The 27,146-nt window shown below is 60.6% G+C and overlaps 1 protein-coding gene and 1 non-coding gene across 4 annotated transcripts; both read left to right on the forward strand.

Annotated features, from left to right (window-relative positions):
* The first annotated feature begins 200 nt into the window (after positions 1-200).
* On the forward strand, positions 201-26,646 carry AP1B1 (adaptor related protein complex 1 subunit beta 1). 3 transcript variants are annotated; one of them, XM_068412393.1, is made up of 24 exons: positions 201-277; positions 6,008-6,122; positions 7,528-7,590; positions 8,681-8,786; positions 9,755-9,890; positions 10,647-10,892; positions 11,718-11,908; positions 12,492-12,713; positions 14,190-14,310; positions 14,534-14,629; positions 15,597-15,712; positions 16,561-16,726; positions 17,604-17,702; positions 18,057-18,316; positions 19,156-19,357; positions 20,136-20,156; positions 20,461-20,490; positions 20,600-20,746; positions 21,535-21,680; positions 22,229-22,358; positions 22,704-22,788; positions 23,276-23,362; positions 24,050-24,204; positions 25,528-26,646. In XM_068412393.1, exons 3-24 carry the CDS (start codon positions 7,554-7,556, stop codon positions 25,600-25,602), a joined length of 2,874 nt encoding a protein of 957 aa, XP_068268494.1. In that variant the 5' UTR covers positions 201-277; positions 6,008-6,122; positions 7,528-7,553; the 3' UTR covers positions 25,603-26,646. The 3 variants fall into 3 exon arrangements, with proteins under 3 accessions (XP_068268494.1, XP_068268496.1, XP_068268497.1); XM_068412395.1 differs by lacking the exon at positions 20,461-20,490; XM_068412396.1 differs by lacking the exons at positions 20,136-20,156; positions 20,461-20,490.
* Positions 21,779-21,883, forward strand: LOC137670280 (small nucleolar RNA SNORD125). The gene has a single exon (XR_011049237.1). It is a non-coding gene; the product is annotated as a small nucleolar RNA SNORD125 (small nucleolar RNA).
* Positions 26,647-27,146: the final 500 nt, after the last annotated feature.

Below are 27,146 nucleotides of genomic sequence, written 5' to 3' on the forward strand. Positions count from 1 at the left end.
GACCCCAGTGCGCCCCGGTGCATGCCGGGACGGAGGGGGAGCTCCGGTGCCGCGGTGCGGGCCGCCCCACCGCCCCGCCGGGGCCAGGGCGCGGGGGCCGGGAGGAGCCCGGGGCCACGACGGCACCGCTGTCACCGGCCGCCCCTGGGCAGCCCCTCCCCGCCATAGCCCCGCCCAGCCCCGCCCGCTCCTGCCCTGGCCCCGCCCCGGAAGCGCTCTCCCGCTCGGCGCTCACTTCCGGTGGGCCGGTGGCAGCGGGCGGCGGTGGCGGCAGCAGGTATGGGCCGGGGCCGGGGCCGGGGGTTGCTCCAGGCGGCCCCGCTGCAGCCCCATCCCTGGCGGCGGTGGGGGTTGATGTGGGCTCCGGCCGTGAGCACCCGGGCTGGGCCCCCCCACCGGCGGGCTCCGCTGTGGGCCGGGCCATCCCGTCCGCCTGGGCCTGGGCCTGGGCCCTCCCGGCCTCCCCACCTCGCCGCCAGCCCGGGCGCGGCAGCAGCCGGGGCACCCTCCAGCCAGGAGCCCGGCTCCGGCCTCTCCCCGCCCCGGCCAGGGCCGCATCCTGCCCCGCCGCGGGCACAGCCCGGGTGAGCGCCGGGGCTGCCCCTCTCCCCGTGCCCCCGGTAGCTCCGTGTGCCAGCCGTGCCCTCCGCATCCGTCCCAGGTGTCCGGGGCCCGGGCTCTGCTCCCCTCTGCCAGCTCTGACCCCTGGCAGCACCCAGGGGACCGTGTCCTCCCCGGCAACCAGAGCCACCGCCGGGCAGGCAGGACCCGTTGGGTGCGTGGCTTTCCCTGCCTGCCGTGGCTACCGGGGCTGTGAGGCCCGGCATGTCCCCTTTGCCTCCATCCTGACCCCACAGGTACGGCCGGAGCAGCCCCATGCCCCGGCAGAGCCCGGAGCCGCACGGCTCTGCGGCGGGAGGTAAAAGGACTCGAGAGCCGATGGGCACCCGGAGCTCACCGGCACACCGGGCCCGGCCCGGGGCTGCAAGTGGCTGGGGGGAAAGGGGAACCCGCTCCCCTGCCTGCCGCTGCTCTTGGGTGGAGGAGGAGGAGATGCTTCCTGGGCTGGGGGTGCTGTGTGGTGCCTGGGGCGGCGGGTGCTGGGGCGGCTTTGGGCACTGGAAGCCGTCGGTGTCGGCTTATGGGGGTCACAGGGGCAGCGCCGTGGCTCAGAGCCCGGCGAGGCACCGTGCAGACCCCTGGGAAGAGGTCGGTACGTGAGAGATGTGAAATAAGGTGGGAGCTGGGCACGGATCAGACAGGGTGGCACCGGTCTGGTGTCCTGTGGAGGTTTATGGGGGGAAAACCCCCAACTTGATCAAAAGGAGCCTGTGAGACAACTTCTGCCTGAAGGAGGCGTGTTATAAGTGTTCCCTCCTTCTCTGCAGGTGCTTTATATCGTACGGAGTTTGCCAGAGTTATAAAGCCTGTCAGGGACACCAGCCCCTTGTAGCAGCGGGGGCTCACGTGGGGTTTTGCCGTCCGCTCTCCCTTGGGGTGTGGGATGTTTCGGGGGTTCCTTGGGTGAGCACTTGGTTTGATCTGGTTTTCTGCCCCCAAACCTGGCGGTGGGGTCCCGTGCTCCCCGTGCCGCTCAGGTTGCCGGACTGAAGGGGCTTGAGGCTTTGGGACCCCGAGGGGTTTCCAGAGGTGTGGGGCCTTACTCGGATCAAGCCCAGCAGGAGGTGTCTGGCCTCGGAGTCCGGCGAGGGGACGCGCTGGCTGCCAGCTCGCTGGGCCCACAGACCATTGTCTGTGCTCGGTGCTGCTCTTAATTGGTGGCTCCTCTCGTTATAGAAGGTGCAGGATAACTGGTGGCACTCGCTGGCTTTGGGGAGGATGCAGGGTCTTGCCAGCCCTCGAGGTCCGGTGGCACAGCGCAGGGCACCGTGCCGTACCGTGGCAGTGCGGGTGGGTTGTTCCGTGGCCTGGCTGGCGGATGGGACCGTCCGGGTCCCTTCGGGGAGGTGGGAAGGTTTGAGCCGAGCTCAGGACACGGCAGCGGGCTCCCAGCCCCGCGTTGCTGCGTGCCGCAGGGCTGAGTGTGAGCGAAGGCTGGCTCAAGTGGGGCCGGTCCTTAGGACAAATATCTTCCTCGGGAGCGTGGCTGGGGCTGGTGTGAGCCCCTGGGGCTTTGTGCGGGCCGTGGGGCAGAGGTGGGGATGAGCACGGGGATGGGAGCTGTGCCCACGGCTACGCACCGTCTGCGGGGCAGGACGCACCACGTAACTGCGCTGCTGTGAATAAGGAGGGAAAAAAATAATTGGGTTTAGCCCGAGGCTCGTTAGCTGCTCGCTCCGTATCCTCAGCCACTCGTTCTCCTTTTCCAGGCTTGGGTTTTTGTCTTACCCCGCTGGTGTCTGTGCCTGGGCCGGGGGTTGATTCGCCAAGGCTGGGACGTGCAGTGCTGCTCAGAGAGGTAGGGCCTGTCACCGCCTCGTGCCTGCCTGGCCTTGGCTTGAAATTGGTTCGTATCAATGGAGAATAGTTGCGTGAAGTCCCCACGGCTTCAGTTGCCCATCTCAATATTTAGGATTTTTTCAGTCTACCTTAAGTTTCTTTAATTATACCGACTTATTGGGCTTTCCTGGTCCACCTCTTGCCCTCAAGTGCTTTGTGTGCAGCTGCGAGAGGGCGTGTTACTTGCTCATAGGAGTATTTTTCCCTGCTAACCCTCAGCTGACCCTCTGTTTTCTAGGTGAGCTGTTTCCTACAGGCCTTTCCTTGGAGTTCCTGCTCCTCTTTGCCTCTCCCTCCACCTTAGGTGCCAGCATATACCCCCCAGCACACAGGGGACGTGTGTGTGCAGGGCTGGAGCAGATGTATCTCCCTGCATTTGCTTCCTTCCTCCCCTTCCCACCTGCCTTGTCAGACCCTCCTGAAGACACAGGTCAGGCTGGGTAGATCAAAACTTACTGTCGGCCACTAAACTCCTGTTCTGGGCTGTCACAGAGTCTGCAGAAAGGTTGGCAGAGCTACGGTGAGCCCTCTTGCTGTCATGACCAGGCACCCAGCTTGTCCTGGCCATGGTTTAAATGCTCCTGTGATGCTTAGGTGACTTGTTCCTCTTCCAGAGGGATGCTACAGGCTGGGGGAAGAGTGGCTGGAAAGTGCCTGCTGGAAAAGGACATGGGGGTGTTGGTCAATGGCGGCTGAACATGAGCCAGCAGTGTGCCCAGGTGGCCAAGAAGGCCACCAGCACCCTGGCTTGTGTCAGCACTAGTGTGGCCAGCAGGACTAGGGCAGGGATCGTCCCCCTGCACTCGGCACTGGTGAGGCCACACCTCGAATCCTGGGTGCAGTTTTGGGCCCCTCACGACAGGAAAGACCTTGAGGTGCTGGAGCGAGTCCAGAGAAGGGCAACGGGGCTGGTGAAGGGTCTGGAGCACAAGTGTGATGGGGAGCGGCTGAGGGACCTGGGGGGGTTTAGCCTGGAGAAAAGGAGGCTGAGGGGAGACCTTCTCACTCTCTACAACTGCCTGAAAGGAGGGTGTAGCGAGGGGGGGTCGGTCTCTGCTCCCAGGTAACAAGTAATAGGACAAGAGGAAACGGCCTCAAGTTGCCCCAGGGGAGGTTTAGATTGGAGATCAGGGACAATTTCTTCCCCCAAAGGGTTGTCAAGCGCTGGCACAGGCTGCCCAGGGCAGTGGTGGAGTCCCCATCCCTGGAGGGATTTAAAAGCTGTGTAGATGTGGTGCTGAGGGCCATGGGTTAGTGGTGGCCTTGGCAGTGCTGGGTTAACGGTTGGACTCGATGATCTGATCCCAACCAAAACGATCCTGTGGTTCTAAGAGCGCTTTCCCTGCATCCCTTCCCAGGCAGCGGGTCTCCGCTGCTGAAAAACTCCTGTCAGCAGCATCTCAGCCTTCGAGGATGGAGGAATTGGCCTAAAACAAGGCAGTAAAAATAGCTGGCGCTCGCTAATGAGTTTTCTTCTTTCACTCTGTAAGAGGAAACGAGTGGCACCAGCGACGGCTTATTCGGTGCCGGTGTTGTCCCCGGGAACCCGCTGACAGCACCCGCCTCGGCAGGAAGCACCGTGCTGCGGTTGTTGTTGTATGTCAGATTTAGGAGCATCTTATTCATCTGGGACCTGGGGTGGCAGATCCAGGGTCCCAGGGAGGGTGTGGGTTTGTGCCGCTGCAAAAGCTTGTCCTCAGAATGGACCCGAGGAGCCCGAACGAGGTGTGGGTGAGCTCTGGGTGCTCCCCTCCAACACCCAGCCGCTGTTTTGCTACCAGATCCTTACAAACACTTTCAACTCCTTGAATCCGGTTTGCAAGACCAGCTTAAAATAAGCTTGGCAAGAAGGTAGGGTCAAATTCGAGCCACCACAAGGTCAGGGGCTTTTTGTCTTCCTCATTTTGTTGCTGCAGATCTCACGTCCTGCTTTTGCTGAGTGCTGGTGCTGCGCCCGGCTGTCGGGAGCTGCTGCTCTGCTCGGCCCCTCGCCGGGACACCAGCGAGTGCCCGCACTTCAAGAAAGATGTTGAGGTGCTGGAGCGAGTCCAGAGGAGGGTGACCAAGCTAGTGAAGGGTCTGGAGGGTCTGACCTACGAGGAACGGCTGAGGGAGCTGGGGGTGTTCAGCCTGGAGAAGAGGAGGCTCAGAGGTGACCTTAGTGCAGTCTACAACTACCTGAAGGGAGGTTGTAGCGCAGTGGGAGTCGGCCTCTTCTCCCAGGCAACTAGCGATAGGACAAGAGGACACAGCCTCAAGCTTCGCCAGGGGAGGTTCAGGTTGGACATTAGGAAGCATTTCTTCTCAGCAAGGGTCATTAGCCATTGGAAGGGGCTGCCCAGGGAGGTGGTGGAGTCACCATCTCTGGAGGTGTTTAAGAAAAGCCTGGACATGGCACTTAGTGCCCTGGTCTAGTTGACATGGTGGTGTCAGGGCAATGGTTGGACTCGATGAGCCCAGAGGGGTCTTCCAACCTGGTTGATTCTGTGATTCTGTGACATTGTTCTCAGCCTGGGAAGGAGCTGGGTGGGAATCGCTGGAGCCGGGGGAGCAAACGCTGTGCCACGCGTTGCCACGTTGCTGCCATCTCCCTGCCCGCAGGTGAGCTCCTGCCTCCCGTTTCTGCTCGCCAGGTGCAGGGTGTTCAGCAAGGGCGGAGTATTTGCAAAATATTTATGACTCTGAACAATCAAACGAGATGATTGAGGCTGTTGGCTCTGGATCTGACACCCCCATGCTCCTGCGTGCCAGAAATCTGGCTTATTCACTGTCGGGCTCGGCACAGGGGACGCTGCCCCATCCTTCCCTTTGCCCAGTTCAAACCGGACAAAGACGGGCGTAGAAGGAGATGGGGTAACGCCAGAGCTGCTCTGCAGTCCCTGAACCGTTTCCTTTGCCCTCCTTAAAACCGGAGCCAGGCAGCAGCGTTGGCCCCTGCCCAAGGGCTGAGCTCGGGGGAATTCACCTTCAGCAGGGCTGTGCTGGCAGCCGTCGCAGCCCCGGGCTGGCAGGCAGCCCTGCCTCGTCGCCCTTGGGTAGCCTGGGGCAGGGGGGACACACGTGGTGCAGCTTTGGGGGGTGTTTGGAGCCTCGCTCGGCCTCTCGTCACCCTGCTCGAGGCGTTGGGTTGCTTCAAGCCTGGTCCTGCCGCTGCGGAGGTTGAGGTGTTGGTGTGGGGAGCGAGGGCTGCGCCTTAATTCTTGAGCTTGGCTGGAGGAGGAGGAGGAGGAGGCAGTTTGGTTTCTGGAGGCTGCTGGCGGCGTTGCAGGGCTTGAAGGGGTGAGGGAGATGGGTGGCTGTGTCAGTCGCTGAAATTAGTGGGGTTTTGGGAGGGCTGAACCACGCTGCGGGGCCCCGGGGGCTCTGGGGGACCGGGAGGGTGCAGGAAAGCAGCAGGCGTGATGCATGTCTCCGAGCCGGCTGCAGAAATTCCCTGGTAGGCTTCAAGTTTGCTTTCCAGGCACTTCTGCAGAGCAGGGCTGAGCGCGAGCCAGGGCGGCGAGCTCGGAGGGACTGCAGTAAATCCTCCTTCCTCCTTCTCTTGCAGGCCGGGATCCGCAGTGAGGCGCAGAGAGCTGCTGCGGCGCAGGCTGGGAGCTCCCGCTGGTCGCTGGAGAGCCATCGGCCTGGGGGGGGAAAAAAAGGCTCTGAATAAATCCCAGGTAACCGAGGCAGGGAGAGGAGTGTCGGGGCTCACACGAGGCTGCCCAGGACGGGGTTTGCTCCCAACAAGGGCTGGGGTAGCGCACTCCAAACACCCAACACGAGCCCTGAACCGATGCAAACTCCTTTTCTCTTACTGCCCACCAAGCTGGCTCTGCCTGTGTGCTCTGCCCGGTGGCCTCAGCCCCCAGATTTTATCCAGATTTTATCCAGATTTTATCCAGATTTTATCCAGATTTTATCCAGATTTTATCCAGATTTTATCCAGATTTTATCCAGATTTTATCCAGATTTTATCCAGATTTTATCCAGATTTTCCTTTGATCCCTGTTGGGGACCTCTCTCCAGCTTGGACAGGGAGCAGAGGACACAGTTCATCTGGCTGCATCTCATGTGCTCACAGGGGATTGCTGCATTTGGCTTTCAAGATGCTTATTTACATTTTAAAACCATTTGCAAGCTCTTTTTTTTTTTTTGTTTCCCCTTGGCTTTGCTTTCTGTGCTCCTGCCCCTCCAAAACAGCAAGGCCACTGCAGACTTTCAAGGACGATCCTCTGGTTTCTTTGCTGTTGAAGGAAAGATGGGTGAAAGAGCCATAAAAGACAAATCCCCGCTGACCTTTAATTTAAGAAAGGCAATCTGCTGCCTGCACATCGGGCTTCCTCAGCCTGCTGAGCCATAAATCTGCCCTAAACTGCCTGAATTATATAATGTAGCCCCAAGTGCTGGGCGGAAACCTCGTGCCCTTTGAATTTAAAGCAACGCTGCTGGAGCGGGGATGGTTTCTGGCAGAGGCTCCTTTTGATCTCGCCGGCGTGCTCGGTCGGGCGCTGGCAGACTCGTGCCCCTCTCGGCTGTCCCCTCGCTCCGGCGTTGGTCTGAGCCTCGGGTTTTGCTCTGTTCCTGTTCCCATCCCAGAGCTGTTCCCTGCGTAGGTGTGAGGGAGGGCTGGGGCTGAATTTTCCCTAGAAAAGTGTTTCTTGGACAAGGAGACCCAAACCCAGAGGAGATTTGCTGAGCCCTTGAGGCAGGGTCCGTGTGGGATGGGGCAAGCAAAGTGGCTGCTGCTGCTGCTGAGAGAAACAAGTCGGGGCTGGAGCCTGAGCAGGGGTGAACGTTGGCAGCTTCAGTGACTGCTTTCCTCCTCCTCCTCCTCCACATCCTCGTTAGCAAACCAGCTGATTCCCCACTCATCGGCAGAGCCCACGGTGTGGCTGCGAGGTGCTTGCCCTCCCTTGGGGAACGGGCTCCTCCAGCAGTGCAGGAGCTGAGGGCTTCTCCAGGCACTTCATCGTGTGGCTCTTCCCAGGACATTCCCAGCTCTTTTCCTTCCCGGAGCTCTCCGTAGTGACCTCAGCAAGGAAATCATCAACCTCAACCTCTCTCCTCTGCCTTTCCTCCCAGGGACGTGCCTCTAGCTGGAGCCCACCATGACGGACTCGAAGTACTTCACCACCACGAAGAAAGGTAAGAGAGGGAGCGGGAGGGTTACACCATTTTTCCCCAAATAATCAGGCTTTTCTTACAGCTCTAGAAGCCAGGTGGGGGAGGGCTGTGTCCCTGCTGGCGGAGGTGCCAGCTCTCATGGGAATGCCCTGAGCCCATGCGGGATGCTGTGGCTGACACCTCGCTCCGATGCCACCAGGGCCGCTCCTGGGCTGCTGTGGGGTCACAGCACCTTGTCACCAGCCCCCTGCACCCAGACAAGGCTGTTGGCACCTGAGTTACCAGCAGCTCAGGAACGGCTGCGGGACATGGCTCCCCCCTAAACCCCCCTGGGCTGGGACAGAAGTGCTCGGGGTGTTCAGCTTAAGCACTTTCCAGACCAAGGAATTAATGTGGAGGAAAGCCATGTGGCATCTTCCTCTTCACTCTGCCTGCCTGGGAGTGAACAAAGAGCTCAGCGTGGCTTCGTGAGGGCAGGAGATGATGCCCTGCGGCTGGGTCTGGAGCTGCTGGTTGCCCCCAGCAAGGTGCTGGGCTGGGGGATCGCTGCCACGTGCAGAGCGGGATTTGGGAGCCACCAGCCCTCGCACAGGCTTGAGGAGCGGTTCCCAAAATCTTCCTGCGTTGGCTGCGGCAGGTGCCTGCTGTCACCCGGGCTGCGGTGGGCTCTGCGGGAGGGGAGGGCCTCCCAACAGCCCCGTGCGGGGCTGGGGCTGCGCTGGGTGCTGCGGTAACCGCCCTGCAGCCAAACCTACCTGCTGAATGTACCCCGTGTTCTGTGCTCGGGGTGTGGGCTGCTGGTGCTCATCACTCCTGTAGTGTCCTGGTCCTTAAAGCCCTCTGGGGCTGGAGAAGCAACAGGGACGTGCCAGCACGCTCGTCTCCATTTCCATGGGTGAGAGCTGAGCCCCCAGCACAGCTCTGGCCCTTGGCGAGACATTGGGGAAGCTTAAATCCCCCCTTCCCAGCTCCTGGCACCCAGGGTGGCAAAGGAAGCCCTGGCACGCAGTGGGTGGGAGCTGTGCTCACCCCACCCTGGGAACAGCACCCAGCAGAGGGGAGGGTGCCCCATCCCCTAACCCCTGAGCTCCCCCTTTTCCCCTTCTTCCAGGGGAGATATTTGAGCTGAAAGCCGAACTGAACAGCGACAAGAAGGAGAAGAAGAAGGAGGCCGTGAAGAAGGTGATCGCGTCCATGACTGTGGGCAAAGACGTCAGGTACGTGGCGGTGCTGTGCCGGGGGTGCCTGGGCCAACCCGTGCTAGGAGGGTGCCCGGGTGGCTTGTGGGTTTGATCCTGTAAGCAGTGGCTGGGTTTGTGATGACAGAGAAGCTTCCAGAAGCCAGGGGACATCTATCCCGTGGGGTGGGATAGCTCCTGCGTTAGCCCTCTGATCTTGATTGCCTCTCCTAACGTGGTTTAATAGTCTAATTGGGCTGTCTGTATCTTTAATAGTCTAATTGGGTTGTCTTTGTTGTCTGGGGTGAAACAGCACCTCTGGCATCCCGCAGCTGTAGGGTGTTCAGTCCTCGCCGGGGTGAGGATTGGGAAGGGGAAGCCCCCAGCTTGGCAGCTCCGCTCCGTCCTGGCAGAGCATCCTGCTGCAGGGCTGGCCCGGGCGAGCGGGGCTGTTCCTTACACCCAGCCTTGGGGCACTGACTTCTCTAAGATTTCTGGTGTAGGACGTGGGGTGAGCGCTCAGCAGTTTGCAGCAGGACAGGTTTGATGTCCGCAAAAGCAGAGGATGGTTTTGGTGGGGCTGTGTGGGAGGGATGGTGCAGAAGGCGGGGGGGGAATGGCTCATCTCCCACGTCCTCTCGCAGGTGCCGGAAGCTTTCACACCATCTGGGTGGTGTTGCCCCTTCTCCCGGGGCAGTGGGCGCGCTCAGATGTACAGCAGAGTGGTGTGGGAGAGCTCCATGGTCCATTGGGGCCATTTTGAGCAGCTCTTGATACAGATCCGTAAAGAAAAACCCACTGGGGACGGGGGATTTAGCTACATCTGCTGCAGGGTGGGCTCAGGTCCTGGGTGAGCCTGGGCTCTTCTGGCTTCAGGGTTGGGTTGAGCGATGGGAAGGGGATGGCCACGCGTGTGGGGAAGCGTGGGGTCCCATAGGCAGCGGTGTCTCCTTCCAGCTCAGCAGCGTGGCCGTGTCGTGCCGTCACGGAGGTGCTTTGTGTTTCAGCGCTCTCTTCCCGGACGTGGTGAACTGCATGCAGACAGACAACCTGGAGCTGAAGAAGCTGGTCTACCTCTACCTGATGAACTACGCCAAGAGCCAGCCGGACATGGCCATCATGGCAGTCAACACCTTCGTGAAGGTGAGAGGAGAGGGCGGTTCAGCCCACCACGTGCATCCCTGCTTTCAGGCGAGGCCACCACGCTCTGCTGCTACCCACCCCGAAGAGGGAGCGTGGGCAGGCTTCCAAAGCCTCTCCCTTCAGGAGCAGGGGCATAACTGTGCAAATTTGCCCAGTAATGCAGAAGAAAAACCTTTTTTTGGCAGCTGTACTGTGCCACGTGCTCTGTCAGTGGCAGCTTCGGTTGTGGGCAGCTCCCGTGATTGAGCTGCCGTCATGTGAGCTTACAGGCTGGAGTCTCTGCAGCTCAGAAAGCCCTCGTGATCTTCCAGTTGGAGCTGGGAACTGAAGAACTGTGTTTGTTAGGAGGCCAAGATATTGCCAAATCACTTTGTGAAAAGGCTTGGTGGGCATTAGAGGGAGTTTTGGCTTTTTAGGAAGAAAAAAATCCACACGATAAACCTGATAGATGCATTTCCCAGGTCAGGTGGCTGTTCTGCAGGGCAGCAGCTGACTGCAGATGCTTGGTGTAAGCGATGGAGGCATCACATTCCTGGAGGTGTGTTTGGAGTGATGGTGCTAAAACTCTGTGGGTGCCAGATTGCAGTAAAGGGGATCAAACCTCTCCCTTGGGTGACTTATTCTTTAGACCTGAGTGTTCAAACCTCTAGACTTCAGGTACCCAAATGACAATGGAGGTCCCGAAGCCACCACTGGTGCCTGTGATTCAAGGAGAAGCAGCCCTGGAAATGTAACGTCCCTCTGTCATCCCTGCAGGACTGTGAGGACCCAAACCCCCTGATCCGGGCTTTGGCTGTGCGGACCATGGGCTGCATCCGCGTGGACAAGATAACGGAGTATCTCTGCGAGCCCCTGCGGAAGTGCCTCAAGGACGAGGACCCTTACGTGCGCAAGACGGCAGCCGTCTGCGTGGCGAAGCTCCACGACATCAATGCCCAGCTGGTGGAGGACCAGGGCTTCCTGGACACCCTTAAGGACCTCATCTCAGACTCCAACCCTATGGTGATTATTTTTTGCCTTCTCCATCCTCTCTTCTCTTTGTCTGAATGGCAGTAGATGCTCTCCCTTCATCTTCACATGCTGACTCCCTTCCTCCTGTGCTTCCTTTGGTGCTCTTTTGGGGGCTTAGCAGACCCCTTTTGGGGACAGCTGTTTCTGAGGGTTGCAGGCTTGTCCTGTCTCCTGGATGGAAGGTTTCTCCAGTTCCTTGGCAGTGTGTTATTAGTCTGTTCCCAGTGTGGAGGAGGATGCCCTGGCTGGCTCGAAGCAGGGGATGGCAGCAGAGAGGAGCTGATGCTTGGCTCTGATACCACGTAGCTGGTGGCTTTTGCCTCTGGTGAGGGTTTCCTAGCAGCTGGGCTTGGGCGAGCATTAGTCTGCCTGCCTTTCCCCAGGCGTCAGAAGCTTCAAAGCCTGCTTCCCCCAGGGTTTCTCCTCCTTCAGCCTTTGCTGCTCTTCAGATCTTACCACAGGCGCAGCGGCGAGCCCGGGAGCTGCCACAGAAAGCGGTGGGGCTCCACCGAGCTGCCTGGGGATGGGGAGCGAGAGCGGGCTCCTCCACGCCGGGCACGGGGCCAAGGCTGAACATGTGTGAACCGTTGGAGATGTGGCGTGGGTGGTGGGCCCGTGCTGGTGGTGATTGCTCATCTCCTGAGGACCAGCTGGTGGTTAGGAGAAGCTGGTGCCCAGATGTCGCTGGGATGCGAGGTGCTGATAGCAAGGATGCAGCTCATCCGCTTGCACCAGCTTTCCCCCAGGACGTTGAACCACACTTGGTGTCACCTAATGGTTGCTCTCACCTAACTTCTGCCCTGTCCCCTCTGGCAGGTAGTGGCCAACGCAGTAGCGGCTCTTTCAGAAATAGCGGAATCTCACCCCAGCAGTAACCTCCTGGACCTCAACCCCCAGTCCATCAACAAGCTGCTCACGGCCTTGAACGAGTGCACCGAGTGGGGCCAGATCTTCATCCTGGACTGCCTGGCAAACTACATGCCCAAGGATGACCGGGAAGCCCAGAGGTGAGGGAGGCTCTGGGTGCTGCTGGGCCAGCGATGGCTTCAGGGCACCACGGACCGGCCGGAGCGGGGCTGGGAAGGGGACGGGGACAGGCGGGTATTGACACTGCCCGTTCTCCAAATATCTTCATCCTCCTGGCTCTTGCCATCCTGCTGCAGGAGGTGGGACAGTGGGTGTCTGCCAGCCACCATGCCTTGGGCATCTGCTGGCCACCGTGCCTTGGGCACAGCCATCTGGGGACTGCCGTTGTCCTGCAGTGAGCCCTGTCCCCTTGCTGGCACAGGGTTTGTGCTTCTTGAGCTGCTTCGAAATGTGGCCTTACCATGCAGCAAGGGGGGCACTAGGGAGCTCGGGAAGGGGGTCACTGCAGTAGGGATTTGTAAAGGCTGGGAAACAACCGTTGTTGGAGCATTTAAGAGCCAGTTCAGCATCTCTTGAGGTCTTAAGTGCTGCTCAGCTGTCCTGCTGCAGACTCTGCCAGTGTCTAGTTCTTCTTCGTCAGTACTAGCAGCAATGTTGAAGCAAGAAGATGAGCTGTGATCATTTTCTCTCCCTTCTTCCCCCTCGCGCTGCCAACACCTCCAGCATTTGCGAGCGGGTGACGCCCCGGCTGTCCCACGCCAACTCAGCGGTGGTGCTCTCGGCGGTGAAGGTGCTGATGAAGTTCATGGAGATGCTGTCGAAAGACCTGGATTATTACGGCACGCTGCTGAAGAAGCTGGCCCCGCCGCTGGTCACCCTGCTCTCCGCAGAGCCCGAGCTGCAGTACGTGGCTCTCCGCAACATCAACCTCATCGTGCAGAAGAGGTGGGTGCCCCGGCGCAGCAGCAGGGACAGCCTGGCCTGGGCTTTCCCTCTTCTCTACGGGTGCTGCTTCCCAGTGCTTTGAACCCTCTGACTGCGGCGGCAGTGGGGCTTCATATGGGTTGTTTCTTCTTTATTATTTAAAATCCGAGGGCAGTGGTCAGGGAGCTAAGCTGGGATCTCCGGGGGGGTTATTTGAATTTATTGTTTATTTCATAGAATTAGACTGGTTTGGGTTGGAAGGGACCTTAAAGCTCATCCAGTTCCAACCCCCTGCCACGGGCAGGGACACCTTCCACCAGACCAGGTTGCTCCCAGCCCCATCCAACCTGGCCTTGAACACTGCCAGGGAGGGGGCAGCCACAGCTTCTCTGGGCAACCTGGGCCAGGGTCTCACCACCCTCACAGCAAAGAATTTCTTCCTCATATCTCATCTCAATCTCCCCTCTTTCGGTTTAAAACTGTTCCACCTTGTCCTGTCACTCCATGCCCTTGTAAAAAGTCCCTCTCCAGGGACTATTTGGGGGAGCAAAGGGTGGAAGGGCCAAAAGCTGAGACTTTGGTTTAGTTATTAAACGTCTAGTGAGGAATTTTTGTGAGATCAGCTTGTTTCTATGTAGTTGTCCTCTTTGAATAAGTGCTGAGAGTCCTTTTGTCCCTTTGCTGATCTAAAATTGCTGGTGGACAGGAGGTGTGCGAGGCCCCACACGTGTGCCCCAAGCAGAACTGGCCAGCTGGAGAGCCCCGCTCCGCAATGACAGCCCCATCAGATGATTTGTTATCCCACCAGTTATCGCCGTGGTTGTCTATTAAAAATAGCTGCAACTTCTGGGAGAAGTGGAAAGCAATTAGTGTCCCTGGGAGCGGGAACGGGGAAGGCAGGTTGGCTCCTTGGAGCTGGACCTGCCCTGTCCCTTTCTCAGCTTAGAGAGAGGATGATCTGGTGAGAAAGGTCCAGTGTAGCCCTGGGGTCTGTGTTTGCATCCCTGCTCCCCCCAAGACGTCCCTTCCAGCCTTGGCAAGACAAACGTCCCCCGTCACCTTGCGTCTGGTCTTTGTTTGTGGCAAGGTTGGGCTCTGTCCCCTGCGTGTGCCAGCGAAGGGGAGCCAAGGGACAGAGTCCTGGGGGGGATAATAGCAGTGTCTTGTATTCCTTGGCGTTGAACGGCCCCCAAAACCTTGTGCTAGTGGCCAAGGAGCATTGTCCTCCTGGCCTGGAGCTGCTCGCTCTCCAGCTCTGGGTTTCCCCAGCTTATGTCCTCGGTGTCCTCAAGCCTTCACCAACCCACCTCCAGCCGTGGTCAGGGAGTGACGATTCATGGCTGTAGCTGGCTAATGAAATTGTCCAACAGCAGTGCTGGGTGTCCAGAAAGCTCTGGAGAAAACCATGGCTTCTGGAAGGTTTTTTTGACGTCTCTTTTTTGTGGTCAAAGTGAAGGAGTGTGTGTCTCTTAACCGATGCCTCTTGTCATCCTCCAGGCCCGAGATCCTGAAGCACGAGATGAAGGTGTTCTTCGTGAAGTACAACGACCCCATCTACGTCAAACTGGAGAAGCTGGACATCATGATCCGCCTGGCTTCCCAGGCCAACATTGCTCAGGTCAGGGTCTGCCTGGCTCTGCTGGGTGGGCACCAAGGCAGGGGGCGTGCAGGGGGCTCCAGCCCCATGGGGAAGGGATTCACCTGAGAAATCCTAGACCCAGCTTTGCAGGGTGCGGACGGGAGCAGCTGTACCACCCCACCTGCTTCTGCTGGGTTGCTGTTGTGCTTTTCTGGTGGCTTTTCTTGCTGCCAGGCTCTCACCGCCTTGTCCCCTCCGGCAGGTGCTGGCAGAGCTGAAGGAGTACGCCACAGAGGTGGACGTGGACTTCGTAAGGAAGGCGGTTCGAGCCATCGGCCGCTGCGCCATCAAGGTGGAGGTGAGGGCTGGGCCGCTTTGGGTCCCCGTGGCAGCTGTGGGTAGGCAAGGCATCGCGCTCCAGCACGCGTTGGGTGAGCTGGAGGTTGTCTCACCCCCGGAGTTAGTGCTGCCCCGATGGGCTGGAGCCTCCGAGGGCCTGGGGACGAGCCATGGTTGTTCCACGGGGCATGTATGGGGTGTAAGGAGGGTATTTCATCCCCTTACCCTTTTGCTGGAGCTGTTTTAGGATCCTGCCCACCCCGTGCTCCGTTGCAGCTGCCTGCAGCTGTGCCTGATGTGTTAATGCAGGGGACGTGGCTGTTTCAGGGGCTGCAGGTGGGGCTGGGAGGGAGCTCATCCCTTCCCGAGGGGCCGGGAGGCTTTGCTTCCCCTCAGGGGTCATTTGAAGAAGGGGATTATTACAGACCTTGCCGAAACGGCCGCTGTGCTTTGCTGTGGCTCTGCGTGGCCTGGGTACAGGCAGGCTCACGGGCAAGGTCGTGGAGCTTTGGGCCAGCTGATGCTGCGCTGGGTTTGCTGCAGAGCGTCCTCAGTCCCAGGAGACAAACGGCTTGGCAGCAGCGAGCTGGACACCGGTGAGAGGCAGGAGGAGATGTGCTGGAGCTGGCTCAGGGTTTGCCTCCCGCCCAGAGCTGAGCTCTGCCGTTAGATCCGTCCCTCCCCTCCGCAGTGAAGCCAGGTCTGGGCTCGCTGCTGTGCTCCTCCATCTGAAATGCATCCCCTGGGAGCAGGGAGCAAGTGGCGTGGGGGGAGAGGGGGCTCTGGGAGCGTGCAGGAGGGCTGAGGAGGAGCCAGGCCTGGCTGGGAAAGGGAGACCATGCTTGTGTGTCCCCTGTTCTGGGCTGGGTTGCGTTTGGGAGAGGTATGGAGGGTAAGGCAGCAAGGAGGGGGGTGGGAAGGGCAGCGGAGGCTTTGGGATGGGGACGTAAGGGAATCGCCGCTGACTGACCCGGTCCCTCCGACAGCAATCGGCCGAGCGCTGTGTCAGCACCCTGCTCGACCTCATCCAGACCAAAGTCAACTACGTGGTGCAGGAGGCCATTGTGGTCATCAAGGACATCTTCCGCAAGTACCCCAACAAGTGCGTGGCAGCTGCCCGCGAGCCTCGGGGCTGTGGGGGGATGCTCCTGGTCCTGGCCAGGCTCTTTCTGCCCCTCTGTGCTTGAGGGGGGGCCCTACAAAGACCCAGGTGTGGGCAAGGGATGGGGCTGCTGCTCCCTCCTGGTGGGATGGGCGGTGGTGGAGCCACCTCGAGCCTCCCTGCAGTGAAGGTGGCTGTGGGTTTTTTACCAGCTGGGGCTGTGATTGCCTGTCAATGCTGCCCCAAGAGTTAAGCTGGGGGCAGGAAAGCTGTCCCCAGCCCCAGGGACATCCCCAACCCCACGATGACAGTCCCAGATCCAGAGACCTGAACGGACAGGAGCTGCCAGAGACTTTGAGGTCCCTCACGTCAGAATAAACCATCTCTGGCTCTTAATTCAGCGCTCCTGATGCTGGAGCGAGGGCAGGAGGAGGAGAGGGGAGTGCTCCGGCTGAGCCGGGATGAATAGGGAGCTGCATGATCAGGAAGTCGTGTACTAATAGTGGTAATAAGTACTAATGAACTGAATTAGTAACGAACGGGAGCTCTGCACAAATAGCCAGCGGCTCAGGGCTGCTGCAGAGAGGAGGGAGACCGGCGGAGCGAGGCTGAGGAGTTAATTCAGCAGCGGGGCTGGTGAGCAGGGGAACACGCTCTGGGGCCAGAGAGGGATCGATGTGGGCAGCGTCATGCCGTGCCACAGCCCTGGGGAGAGGGGACAGCCCCAGGCAGGTGCCCTCAGCGATGTCCTGGTTCTGCTGAGGGTGATGGGGTGTGGGTTGGAGTTAGAGTGGAGCTGGGACTTGGGTTTCTTGCTTTTGGTGAACGCGTGTCCTCTCCTGGGGAAGGTACGAGAGCGTGATCGCCACCCTCTGCGAGAACCTCGACTCCCTGGACGAGCCCGAGGCCCGGGCTGCCATGATCTGGATCGTGGGAGAGTACGCCGAGCGGATCGACAACGCCGACGAGCTGCTGGAGAGCTTCCTGGAGGGCTTCCACGATGAGAGCACCCAGGTGCGACGGGACAGGGGCACAGCCCCCCACACGATGGGGGGCTGAAGGGTGACACTGTGACAAAGCTTGTGCTAATCAGAGTGTAACAAAGCGATTTGCTCTAGCAGGGGCGTGAAGGTGTTTTTCTTGCAGGCAGCGGTGTCCCACGGCGGCTTTGGGTGTAGGATGTGGCCCATGAAATGCCACCATGGTGGTGTCCCAAGCACCTTCCCTCCTTCATAGTTGGCAGGGACCGCCTGGTCGCCTGGTCATTCCTCTGTGTCAGGACAGGATCAGCCCTTGGGAGCTGGACAATGGAGTCAAGCAGCTGAAATGAGCAGAGGGACGTGCCTGCACCTTCTGCTGCGGCACCCAGGGGCCAGTGGTTTGGCCAGTGGAATATTGGGGGGTTTCCATGTATGGAAACTTCCCACAACCCCACTGAGCAAAACACGGTGAAACTATAGTCAGGGTGAGCAGGGGAAGGTCTATGACTGCAGAACAGCAAAGCCAGCGATCCCGTCTGCCCTCCCTCAGGTGTAAGGGGGCCGTCGGAGGTGAATCGCTGCTGCTTATCCTCAAAAGTCAGAGGATGCTCTGGCCTTCGCCCTGTGGACCGTGTAACCCTGTTCTGAGATCTTGCCCAGTAACCTGCGGCTCTGATGGGCTGAGGGTGCAATAATCAGCTTGAAATGGGCTGCAGACCTGGCTGGGAGCCACGCAAGGTGTCCTGGCGCTTGTCACTGCTGCCTAAGTGATCACTGTGTGATCGGTCCCTTTGAAAGGCAGCTTGGGGTCACGTCCTGGCAGCACAGATGGGGAAAATTCATGTGTTCTTGCATAAAAATGGTGTGATCTGTCTGTCTGTCTCTCCCTAAGCCTGTTTGTCCGCCCGCAGGTTCAGCTGCAGCTGCTCACGGCCATCGTGAAGCTGTTTCTGAAGAAGCCCACCGAGACGCAGGAGCTGGTGCAGCAGGTGCTGAGCTTGGCCACGCAGGTGGGTAACGGCTCCCGCACGAGGGCAGAGCCCCAGGGCTGCGGGAACGGCTCGGCAAGGCAGCAGCCATGACAGGAGGCAGATAATTGGAGCTGAATTCTGGAAAAGCTGATAGTTAAAGCCCTGGAGAGCGAGGACGCAGCCTCCCGTAGCACAGGAGGCACCTTGTGGTGTTTCCCTGCTGAGGCTGGTGTAGCAAAGTGGTACAGCAGAGATGTGACTGAAATAGCTTCAACTTTTATCCCCGTGATCCCTCTAATACTACAGCAAGAGCAAGATGCTCTGAGTTGCCCTGTAGTAGCTGCCCCTTCCCCTGCCCCACGCCTTTGGCACTAACCCCTGTGCTTCCCAAAGGATTCGGACAACCCCGACCTGCGGGACCGTGGTTACATCTACTGGCGCTTGCTCTCCACCGACCCCGTGGCCGCCAAGGAGGTGGTGCTGGCCGAGAAGCCCCTCATCTCTGAGGAGACGGATCTCATCGAGCCGACGCTCCTGGACGAGCTGATCTGCTACATCGGGACGTTGGCTTCCGTCTATCACAAACCTCCCAGCGCCTTCGTGGAGGGGAGCAGAGGGGTCGTGCACAAGAGCTTGCCCCCACGAACGGGCTCGTGAGTAGCTCTGCTTCCCCGGGGTGACTCCCTACCCCGTGGGGGGGCTTCCAGGGTTGGATCCGTGCAATGGGCAGGTCGGACGCTGAGCCAAGCGGCTGTGGGGCTGCCGTGGCCACGCACAGCTCCGTGCAGAGCTGGCTGTGTCTGCTGGGCTCGGGGCGGAGCTGAGGCCCCCCTTCCCCAGGGGAGGCTCCTCTGTAGGAGCAGGGCTGTATGGAGTCCATACTGTCCTTACAAAGCTGAAGGAGTTGTTGGAGCACCAGTGTGATGAGGAGCAGCTGAGGGACCTGGGGGTGTTTAGTCTGGAGGAAAGGAGGCTGAGGGGAGACCTCGCTTTCTACAACTGCCTGAAAGGAGGGTGTAGCGAGGGGGGGTCGGTCTCTTCTCCCAGGTAACAAGTGATAGGAAGAGAGGAAACGGCCTCAAGTTGCCCCAGGGGAGGTTTAGATTGGAGATCAGGGACAATTTCTTCCCCGAAAGGGTTGTCAAGCACTGGCACAGGCTGCCCAGGGCAGTGGTGGAGTCCCCATCCCTGGGGGGATTTAAAAGCCGTGTAGATGTGGTGCTGAGGGCCATGGGTTAGTGGTGGCCTTGGCAGTGCTGGGTTAAGGGTTGGACTTGATGATCGTAAAGGTCCTTCCCAACCCAAACGATCCTGTGATTCTATGCGTGATCTCAGACTGAGATGGAAGGTGATCTCAAGAATGTGCCATGCTGGATCGGGGTGTCTCTTTGAACACTCGCTGCAAAGCTGGGAACTTGCATCTCCAGCGGGACCTGTCAACTCATCCGGAGCTCCTCAGCATCTCCCACCTTTTCCTTGCCGTTCCCTCCAGGAGCGAGAGCGCCGAGAGCCCCGACACGGCTCCCTCGGGGGTGCAGGCGGCAGAGCAGCCGGCCGTCATCCCCACTCAGGGCGACCTGCTGGGTGACCTGCTGAACCTGGACCTGGGCCCCCCGGTGAGCGGGCCTCCCGTCGCCACCTCCGCCGTGCCCATGGGCGCCGTGGACCTCCTCGGAGGCGGCTTGGACAGCCTGGTACGTCGCAGCCCCGGGGCTGCCCGGCTACCCTGGGGCATCGTGCTGGGGTTGATGCTGGCTCCTGTCTGGAGCTCCTGGGGATGGGACGGGCTTGTCCACCCAGAGACGTCTGGACTTGTCCTTTCCTTCTGGACACAGGGGCGCTGCACCCTGGTTTATCTTGTCCTCATCAGATGGCTGGAGCGGGGCAGGGGGTTAGTGCTCCCGGGTGCCTTTTCCCTGGGTCCATGAGGTCTGTGTAGATGCTCCCACTATCCCCCCTGTGCTCTGGGGGTGACTCCTCTTCCTGGGTCTCCCTCAGCTGCATGAAACAGGGATGTGCCCCAAGCTGCTGCGGGGCTGGGATGAGAGATGCCCGCTCCCAGCTTGTGGGGTGCTTTAACAGCTTTGGCTGCAGGGTGAGGAGGGATAGAAACCTCCCCCTGGTTGGGACCGCCTGCCCCGTGGGTGCTGGAGGTCATCCAGGCTCCCCGAAGGAAAAGTTTGGGGTTTTCTCCTAAAACCCAGCAGCTCTGCCCCAAGGGGAGGCTCCATGATCCCCCAAGTGCCACCCTGGCTCTTCGTGGGCTCGTGGGGTTTGGTAACGGGCTGGCGCTGAGGGCGGGGATGAGACACCCTGGTCATGCTCCAGGGCAGCCACGGATGGACAGATGGATGTGTTGGATGCACTAACCTCTTTCCCCTCCTCCCCTTCTCTCTGTTTTTTCTCTCTTCTCTCCTGGCTTGTCTCTCTGCATGCGGCTCCTCTCTCCACCTTGCCTGCTTCTGCTTGGAGATGGGGGACGAATCGGAAGGGGTATGGACCAGCCCTTTTCTTAGCCCTCGCCACCATGTGTAGCCCCCACCCCTGGCTGCCCCTGCTCCCCCCCATGCAGCCTGAGCCCCGGTGACACCCCGCTTCCCTCTGGGGACAGCCAGGGCCTCAACCAGCTCCTGGCACGGCACCTCTGGGACCGCTGGAGCATCCCTACCGACTCTGGGCCCTCGCTAGCACCCACTGATGCTTCTAGAGAGTGCCCTTGATGGGGCGTTCTGTGGGCCCCCTGTGCCCTCGGCGCACTGGCCCCTGCCCCTGCTCATGCCCCTTTCTTCTCTTGCAGCTGCGAAGCGATGCGGGAGGCAGCCCTGCCGTGAGTGTGCCCTCGTGCCTGAGCCCCTCTCTCACCCTCTGCATCCTCCTCCTCCTCCTCTCCCTCGCCCCACGGTGCCCCCCATAACCCGCTCCCTTGTCCCCCGCAGATGGGCGGCGGCGGCAGCTTCGCACCAGCACCCAGCACCGCGATGCCGGCAAACCTGGGGGCACCCCTCGGCAGCGGCCTGGGAGACCTCTTCGACCTGACCGGTGGGGTGGGGACCCTGTCGGGATCCTACGTGGCACCCAAAACGGTGAGCGGGACAGCTGAGGGCCAGCCGGCTGCTGGCAAAGCTCAGGGCTGCGGCGTGAAGGGGGACAGAGACCCCCATACCCGCTCCCCATGGCAGGGCCTCCCCAGGGAGAGGTGGAAGATGAGCCCCCTTTCCTAGCACGGCAGCAGGGTGGGTGAGGGGGTGGTCTGCAGATGGAGAGGACGCTCTAGGGCTTGCCCGGGCGTGGGGATGTGGGGCAGAGGTGGTCTGCATATTCCTTGGGTGGCACAGAGCCCTCAGCAGAGGTAGGAGCAGGGATCTGTAGGGTCATGTCTGGGCCAGCCCTGGGTTTGGGGCTGGGCTGTGCCCGGGGTGAGGTTTGGAGGAGGCAGCAGCTGACTGTAGGGTGAGGGTGACCATGTCTGTAGTTGTGGAACACTCCTAGTTTTAGAATCACGGCATCATTTTGGTTGGGAAGGACCTTTAAGATCATCGAGTCCAACCCTTAACCCAGCACTGCCAAGGCCACCACTAACCCATGTCCCTCAGCACCACATCTACATGGCTTTTGAATCCCTCCAGGGATGGGGACTCCACCACTGCCCTGGGCAGCCTGTTCCAGCGCTTGACAACCCTTTCTGTGAAGAAATTGTCCCTGATCTCCAATCTGAACCTCCCCTGGCACAACTTGAGGCCGTTTCCTCTCTTCCTGTCACTTGTTACTTGGGAGAAGAGACAAGCACCGTGCATGGCTCTGCCAGGCTGGAGAGCACCAAAGGGTTTGCTTTGGGTAAAACCTCAAGGGTTTCTTGTCTCCTTAAACCCAGGTCTGGCTCCCTGCCATGAAGGCCAAGGGGCTGGAGATCTCCGGTACCTTCAGCAGACAGGTGGGCTCCATCTCCATGGACCTCGTGCTAACGAACAAAGCCCTGCAGGTCATGTCTGACTTCGCCATCCAGTTCAACCGCAACAGGTGAGGTCCATCCTGGGCTGTGAAGATACTGTGTGACACCTCCGAGCTCAGCCCTGGAGTGGTTGTGTGTGGAAAAGGGTGGGAGGAAGGCTGCCGGGGCTGGGAACAGCCTCACATGATGATCCTTCTCTCTCTGATGGCTGTGGTGGTGATGATCATCAAACCAAAGCCTCTAAGAAGTTGACTGAAGAGGCTGTTCCTTGCGGGTCTGACCACCGTCCTGTTATTTGTCCTCCTGGTGAACTGATGCTTCCTTTTCCCTCAGAGGGACAAGGGAATGGTGCAGGAATGCTGACAATGGGTGTGAGTCTGTGTAGGAGGAAGGGGTGAGGTTTTGGGGCTACCTGTTATTGCCCCAGTGTGGGCAGGGCAGGAGCCAGCCTGGTCCTGGACTGCACAGGGGCAGCAAGATGAGCTGGGACGTTCCTGGGGTCCAGGGGGAGGAAGGCAGGGAGTCCCAAGGTTGGCCCGGAATGGACGGGCAGTGCCTTCTGCTGTCATCTGCTCCCCCCACCCTGACCCCCTGCCCTCCTTGGTTGTCCCCCCAGCTTCGGCCTGGCCCCAGCAGCTCCTCTCCAGGTCCACGCGCCTCTCGCCCCCAACCAGTCCGTGGAGATCTCCCTCCCGCTGAACACCGTTGGCTCCGTCATGAAGATGGACCCCCTGAACAACCTGCAGGTGGGGTCTCCCCTCCTGGGGAGCTGGGGCAGGGGGTGCCCCAGGGCGTGGGAGGTGTGAGAGGAGGAACCACGCTCAGCTCATCTCCTCTGCTGCCAGAGCTCAGTCTGGCTCAGGCTGCAGCCCCGGCAGCTCCCCTGTTCCCCCTGTGCGCTGGGGGTAGCGGCACTCCTGAGAGCGCTCCGGCACGGGGGGTGGATGGTGGCCTCTCCAGCTCCTTGCTGGATGATGCCTGGCTCAAGAGGGACGGGGTGGGATGGGATGGGATGGGGTGCTCGCTTTGGGGACCACTTGCCTGCTGTAGGTCGGAGGAGGTCTTGACGTCCCCACGTCCTTCCATCCCAGGTCGCGGTGAAAAACAACATCGACGTCTTCTACTTCAGCACCCTGTACCCGCTGCACATCCTCTTCGTGGAGGACGGGAAGATGGGTGAGTTGGAGCGCGGGTGCCTGTGGTTCCTGCCAGGTGCATTTCTGCCACCGGTCTGTAGGTGCCATCCCGGCCCCCGAAATCCTCCCGTCCGCGTTCCCAGCCCTGGGGTTGGAGCGGGAAGCTGTGAGGAGCCGCATGCCCCTGGCATTTGTAGATGGGGATGCTGCTATGCCAGCATGACTAAGCTGTGGCTACCTGAGATGGCCTGAGCCACCTCACTGCCAAGGAGAGCTTCACTTGCTGCTTACTTTGCCTTCTCTGGCACTCACCGGCCTCTCCCCCGAGCCAGCGTAGCTTGCTAACCCCCCCAAAGCGGGTGGCTTTCCCGTGGCTGGTCTTGGGAAGCTGCTGGAGGGGGTGGCAGTGAGATCCCTTCAGCCACCAGTGACGTGGCAGCGTGGCCCCCGTGTTGTACCACCTTTGGGACGTGGAAGGGGAGCAGCCGGTGCTGTGGCCTCACTGTGTGTTTCGTTCCTCATTGCAGAGCGGCAGATGTTCCTGGCCACTTGGAAGGACATTCCCAACGAGAACGAGACCCAGTTCCAGATCAAAGACTGTTCTCTCAACGCAGGTGGGTCCAAACCCTTCAGAAGGACCCGGCTCAGCTGGCCACTGGTGACCAGCTCATCCCAGTTATCCCAGCCCGGGCTGTGGGGAGATGGGAGCACCTTCCACCCCGTATCTCCAGGAAGGAGCTGCTGCTTTGCTTGCCGTTGGCTAGTTGTAGAAACTTGGCAGCCTCAGAGATGCTCTGCCCAGCGGAGATGTCCCTGCTGCCGGGGACGGTGGCTGTGCCCTGGCACTGCCCAGCCTCGCAGCAGCCGGACCCGGCCAACCCATGGGCAGGGCGCAGCGGTCCCGTGCTCACAGGCAGCCGTGGGCAGGAGCTGGGGCCAGACTCCCTGGTGCCTCCTCGCTCCCCCGGCTCCTTCCCTGGCAGATCTGGTGCCAAGCGGGACGTGCAAACCCCGGGCAGGGACAGCCGAGTCCTTTCAGTCCCGCTGGCAGCAGCGAGCTGACCTTTGTGGGGTGGCTCCGCTTGTGAATCGAGCTCTGGGCTGTCGCCTGCCCTCCCGGGGAGCACCCGGGAGCCTGGCTGAATGGGGCCCTTCTCCTCGCTGCGTGGGGACGGCGGGTTTTGGATGTGCTGCATCACGGGGTGGAGGAGACGGGGCAGGAGCAGGCCCAGAGGGAGGCGATGCTCAGCCCGGTGCCCGGCCCCGAGCAGCCCCCGCAGCAGCTCTCTCCTCCCACGCAGACGCCGTTAGCAGCAAGCTCCAAGGCAGCAACATCTTCACCGTGGCCAAGAGGAACGTGGAGGGCCAGGACATGCTCTACCAATCCCTGAAGCTCACCAACGGCATCTGGGTGCTGGCAGAGCTCAGGATCCAGCCCAGCAATCCCAGCTTCACGGTACGCACCTTCACCCCCGCCGGCCTCCAAAACGGCCCCGCGGCGGCTCCGAGCCGCGGGTGCTGCCCGCCCTGCTGCCCACCCTGCCTTCCCCGCGCTCTGCTCCGAGCTTCGGTCGGGCTGGATGGTCCCACAGCAAGTCTGCGGTGGCAGGACCCCTCCCTGGGCTGCTGTCGGTGCCAGCTCTGTCCCCAGTGCCAGTCCCGGTGTCCCTCTCGCATGGGGAGGGCGAGACACAGCCTGTGCTGGCTGGGCTCTGCTGGGCTGCCCTCCCGGCACCGAGGTGGCAACTGAAGGGAGCAGAGAGGTCCCAACCCACCACCACTCCTCCCTTAAAACACAACCCCCCAAGGCCGTGCCCTTCCCAGGGCGCGCCTGGCTCTGCCTGCGGTGCTGGGCAGCTCACACAGCCTGGCAGCAGAGGGCTGTCCTGGGCACGAGCCACCCCGACATCCCGCTGCCCCGGCCCCTTCCCCACCTTCCTCGCAGCCTCTTTTCTTTGGGTTGGGAGGAGCTGTGTTGCCTTCACTCACCTCTCTGTGTATCTCCGCACCCGCCGCTGCCTGCCCTCGCCGCCCTGCCCGCTGGTGCAGGATTTGGAGGTTAGCAGACTGGTTTTTACCCCGCCTTTGGGCTGTCTCTGGCTGCTGCCTGGTTCTTGCTCCCCTGACGGGTTTTCCTGCCAGTCCTGCGTGTCTCTTGGTGCTTCTCACCTCTCCCTCCTGGCAGGGCTGGCGCGGGGCCGGCGCCGAGAGCCGAGCTTTGTTGGAGGTGAACGTTTCAGAGGGTCAGAGCGTTCCCATCACCCTCCTCAGCTCACTGGGGATGAGGATAAATCCTTATCCTGGAGGATTCCCCACTCGGCACCCCTGTGCTGAGCTCTCCCTGTTCGCCTGAGGACCTAATTGAGTTTAAAGTCATTTAATATTTAATCTTTGAGCAAATAAGTGAAGGGGGCTCGTGCTGCCGAGGAGAGGAGGATGCCTTTGGGGGAAGCGTTCACCCTCGAGCTCCAGGCAGTGCATCAAACCCCAGGAGACGAAGCGTGTGCGTGCCCCTGCCTGCCCCCTGCCCTCCCTGCCTGCGCTGCATGTGGATGGCTCCGCTCCTCAACCGGGCGGGGGGAGCACCAGCAACCCCGGGGAGGGCGTTTAGGGCACTCGGTGCCTTTTAATATCTTCTTTTATCCAGCTGGAATAAGGAGCTGAGGCTGCCCCGTGCCCCGTGGGGGGGATGCTGCAGCATGCAGGGCTTTGCTTTGGGGCCGGTGGCTTTGCTGGCGTGGGGCGAGGTGCCGTGACCCCCTCTCCGTTCTCCCCACAGCTGTCCCTGAAATGCCGAGCGCCGGAGGTGTCCCAGTACATCTACCAAGCCTACGAAACCATCCTGAAGAACTGAGGTGCTGCTGCAGCTCTTCCTCCTCCTCCTCCTCTCCTCCTTTCCCACCTGAGGAAGCGGGGCAGGACCCATGTGCATGTTTCTCCTCTCCTTCCTGCTGAGGAACCAGCCCCCTGGGCATCTCCCTCCAGCCCTGGGGCCCTGAACATGGAGCTGGTGCCCCGTCGCTGGTGGGGCTGGGGAGGGCGGAGGGGGGTCAGGGGTGTCCCAGCCCCTCCCTGCGTCCCTGTAGCAATCTGTGTGTGAGTAACGCCGTGTCCTTGCTGACGTTGCCCCCTCAAGAGCCCAGTTTCCCCCTCCACGTCCCAGTGACTGCTTTTTTATCGTGGGGGGGCTGCTCTCCTCCTCCCCACCCTACAACAATCCCCTTCCCCCAGCACATCTGCCTGGGGTGGTGTCTGGTGAAGGGTTCAGCACCCTCGCAATAGCACCTGGGGGCTCGCTCTGAGCCTGTTTGGTGCCAGTCGGGGCTCCAAATGCTGTGGGGTTGGGTGGCTCTTGCTGCAGCCCCCCCTGGGGCAGGTGGGAAATGGCTTTGGTGGCTTCTTCTTTCCCTTCTGGTACCTCCTTCGCTGTCCCGGTGTTGGTGGGGTCCTTCCCCTGCTCCCCTGGCTCAGGACCCACATCCTTTTGGAGAGGCTCTCGCCCCCATGAGCTGTTTCCCAAGGGCTTGAGGATCCCAAATTCGAGCCTCTTCCTACGTGCGCAGTAAAAAAAGGGCTTTTCCCCTCGGTGGGGCTCAAGCCTGCCCCATCCAGCCCTCGCTGGGAGGGCTCTGAGCATCGACTCTTGCCCCCCTCTGCCCCCTCCCCAGCCCCACGGCTCCCTCTCCTCCCCGCTGTCACCCAGGGGGGCTGGAGAGGCCGTGCCACCTTCCCCTGCGGTGACACTCCTTGTTTCTCCCCTTCCCCTAGAAATAAAGCCATGGGTCACCCCGAAGGGGGAGCGTTCGGTGCAGGAAATATCTAATATATAAAAGAGAAATATATTGTATGTTCACTTGTTTGGAGGGAACGTTGAATAAAGGTGACATCTGCCCCCGGAGCTGCTGTCGGCGTTGGGGGGGTGCCCCAAGCCATGCCCCGTGAGCCCTAGGGAAGCAGGATGTCCTGCCCTCACAGGGAGGAGACAAGCCCTCTCTGGGGTTAGTGGCCATGGCCTCTGGTTCGGCAACTTGCCCGGCACTGGGTGTGTGGCCAGAGGAAACGGGGCCTGGCGCCTCTGCGGGGACAGGACAGTCCTGGGGGAGGATGAACGGCAGCTCTCAGCCCTGCGCTCTGCTCGGGGCTGGTGCTGGAGCCTCTGTGCCAGGGGGGGTGCAGGGCCCTGTCCCAGCCTGTGAGTCCCTCCTGGGGCCGGGGGGAGTGCAGGGTACCCAGGAGGTGCAGCGGGTCCATGGGGTGTGACAGCACTGGGCACCAGCGCCCCATCGGGCACTGGCACTGCCCCGGGACACCCCATGGGACACCAGCCCTGCTCTCAGGACACCCAGCTTTGGGACCCCCAAAGCCAGACCAGATCGGCCACCACCAGCAGGTCTAGAG

The sequence above is a fragment of the Nyctibius grandis genome, chromosome 14 (assembly GCF_013368605.1).
Source record: "Nyctibius grandis isolate bNycGra1 chromosome 14, bNycGra1.pri, whole genome shotgun sequence".
In the NCBI taxonomy this organism is placed as follows: Eukaryota; Metazoa; Chordata; class Aves; order Nyctibiiformes; family Nyctibiidae; genus Nyctibius; species Nyctibius grandis.

Bases quoted from the DNA above. Each gene is read 5' to 3' on its own strand.
- AP1B1 (XM_068412393.1), top strand. From the start codon at position 7,554: ATGACGGACTCGAAGTACTTCACCACCACGAAGAAAG. The intron at 14,630-15,596 runs GTGAGGGCTGGG...TCCCTCCGACAG, and splicing joins GCTGCGCCATCAAGGTGGAG to CAATCGGCCGAGCGCTGTGT. The intron at 19,358-20,135 runs GTACGTCGCAGC...TTCTGCTTGGAG, and splicing joins GAGGCGGCTTGGACAGCCTG to ATGGGGGACGAATCGGAAGG.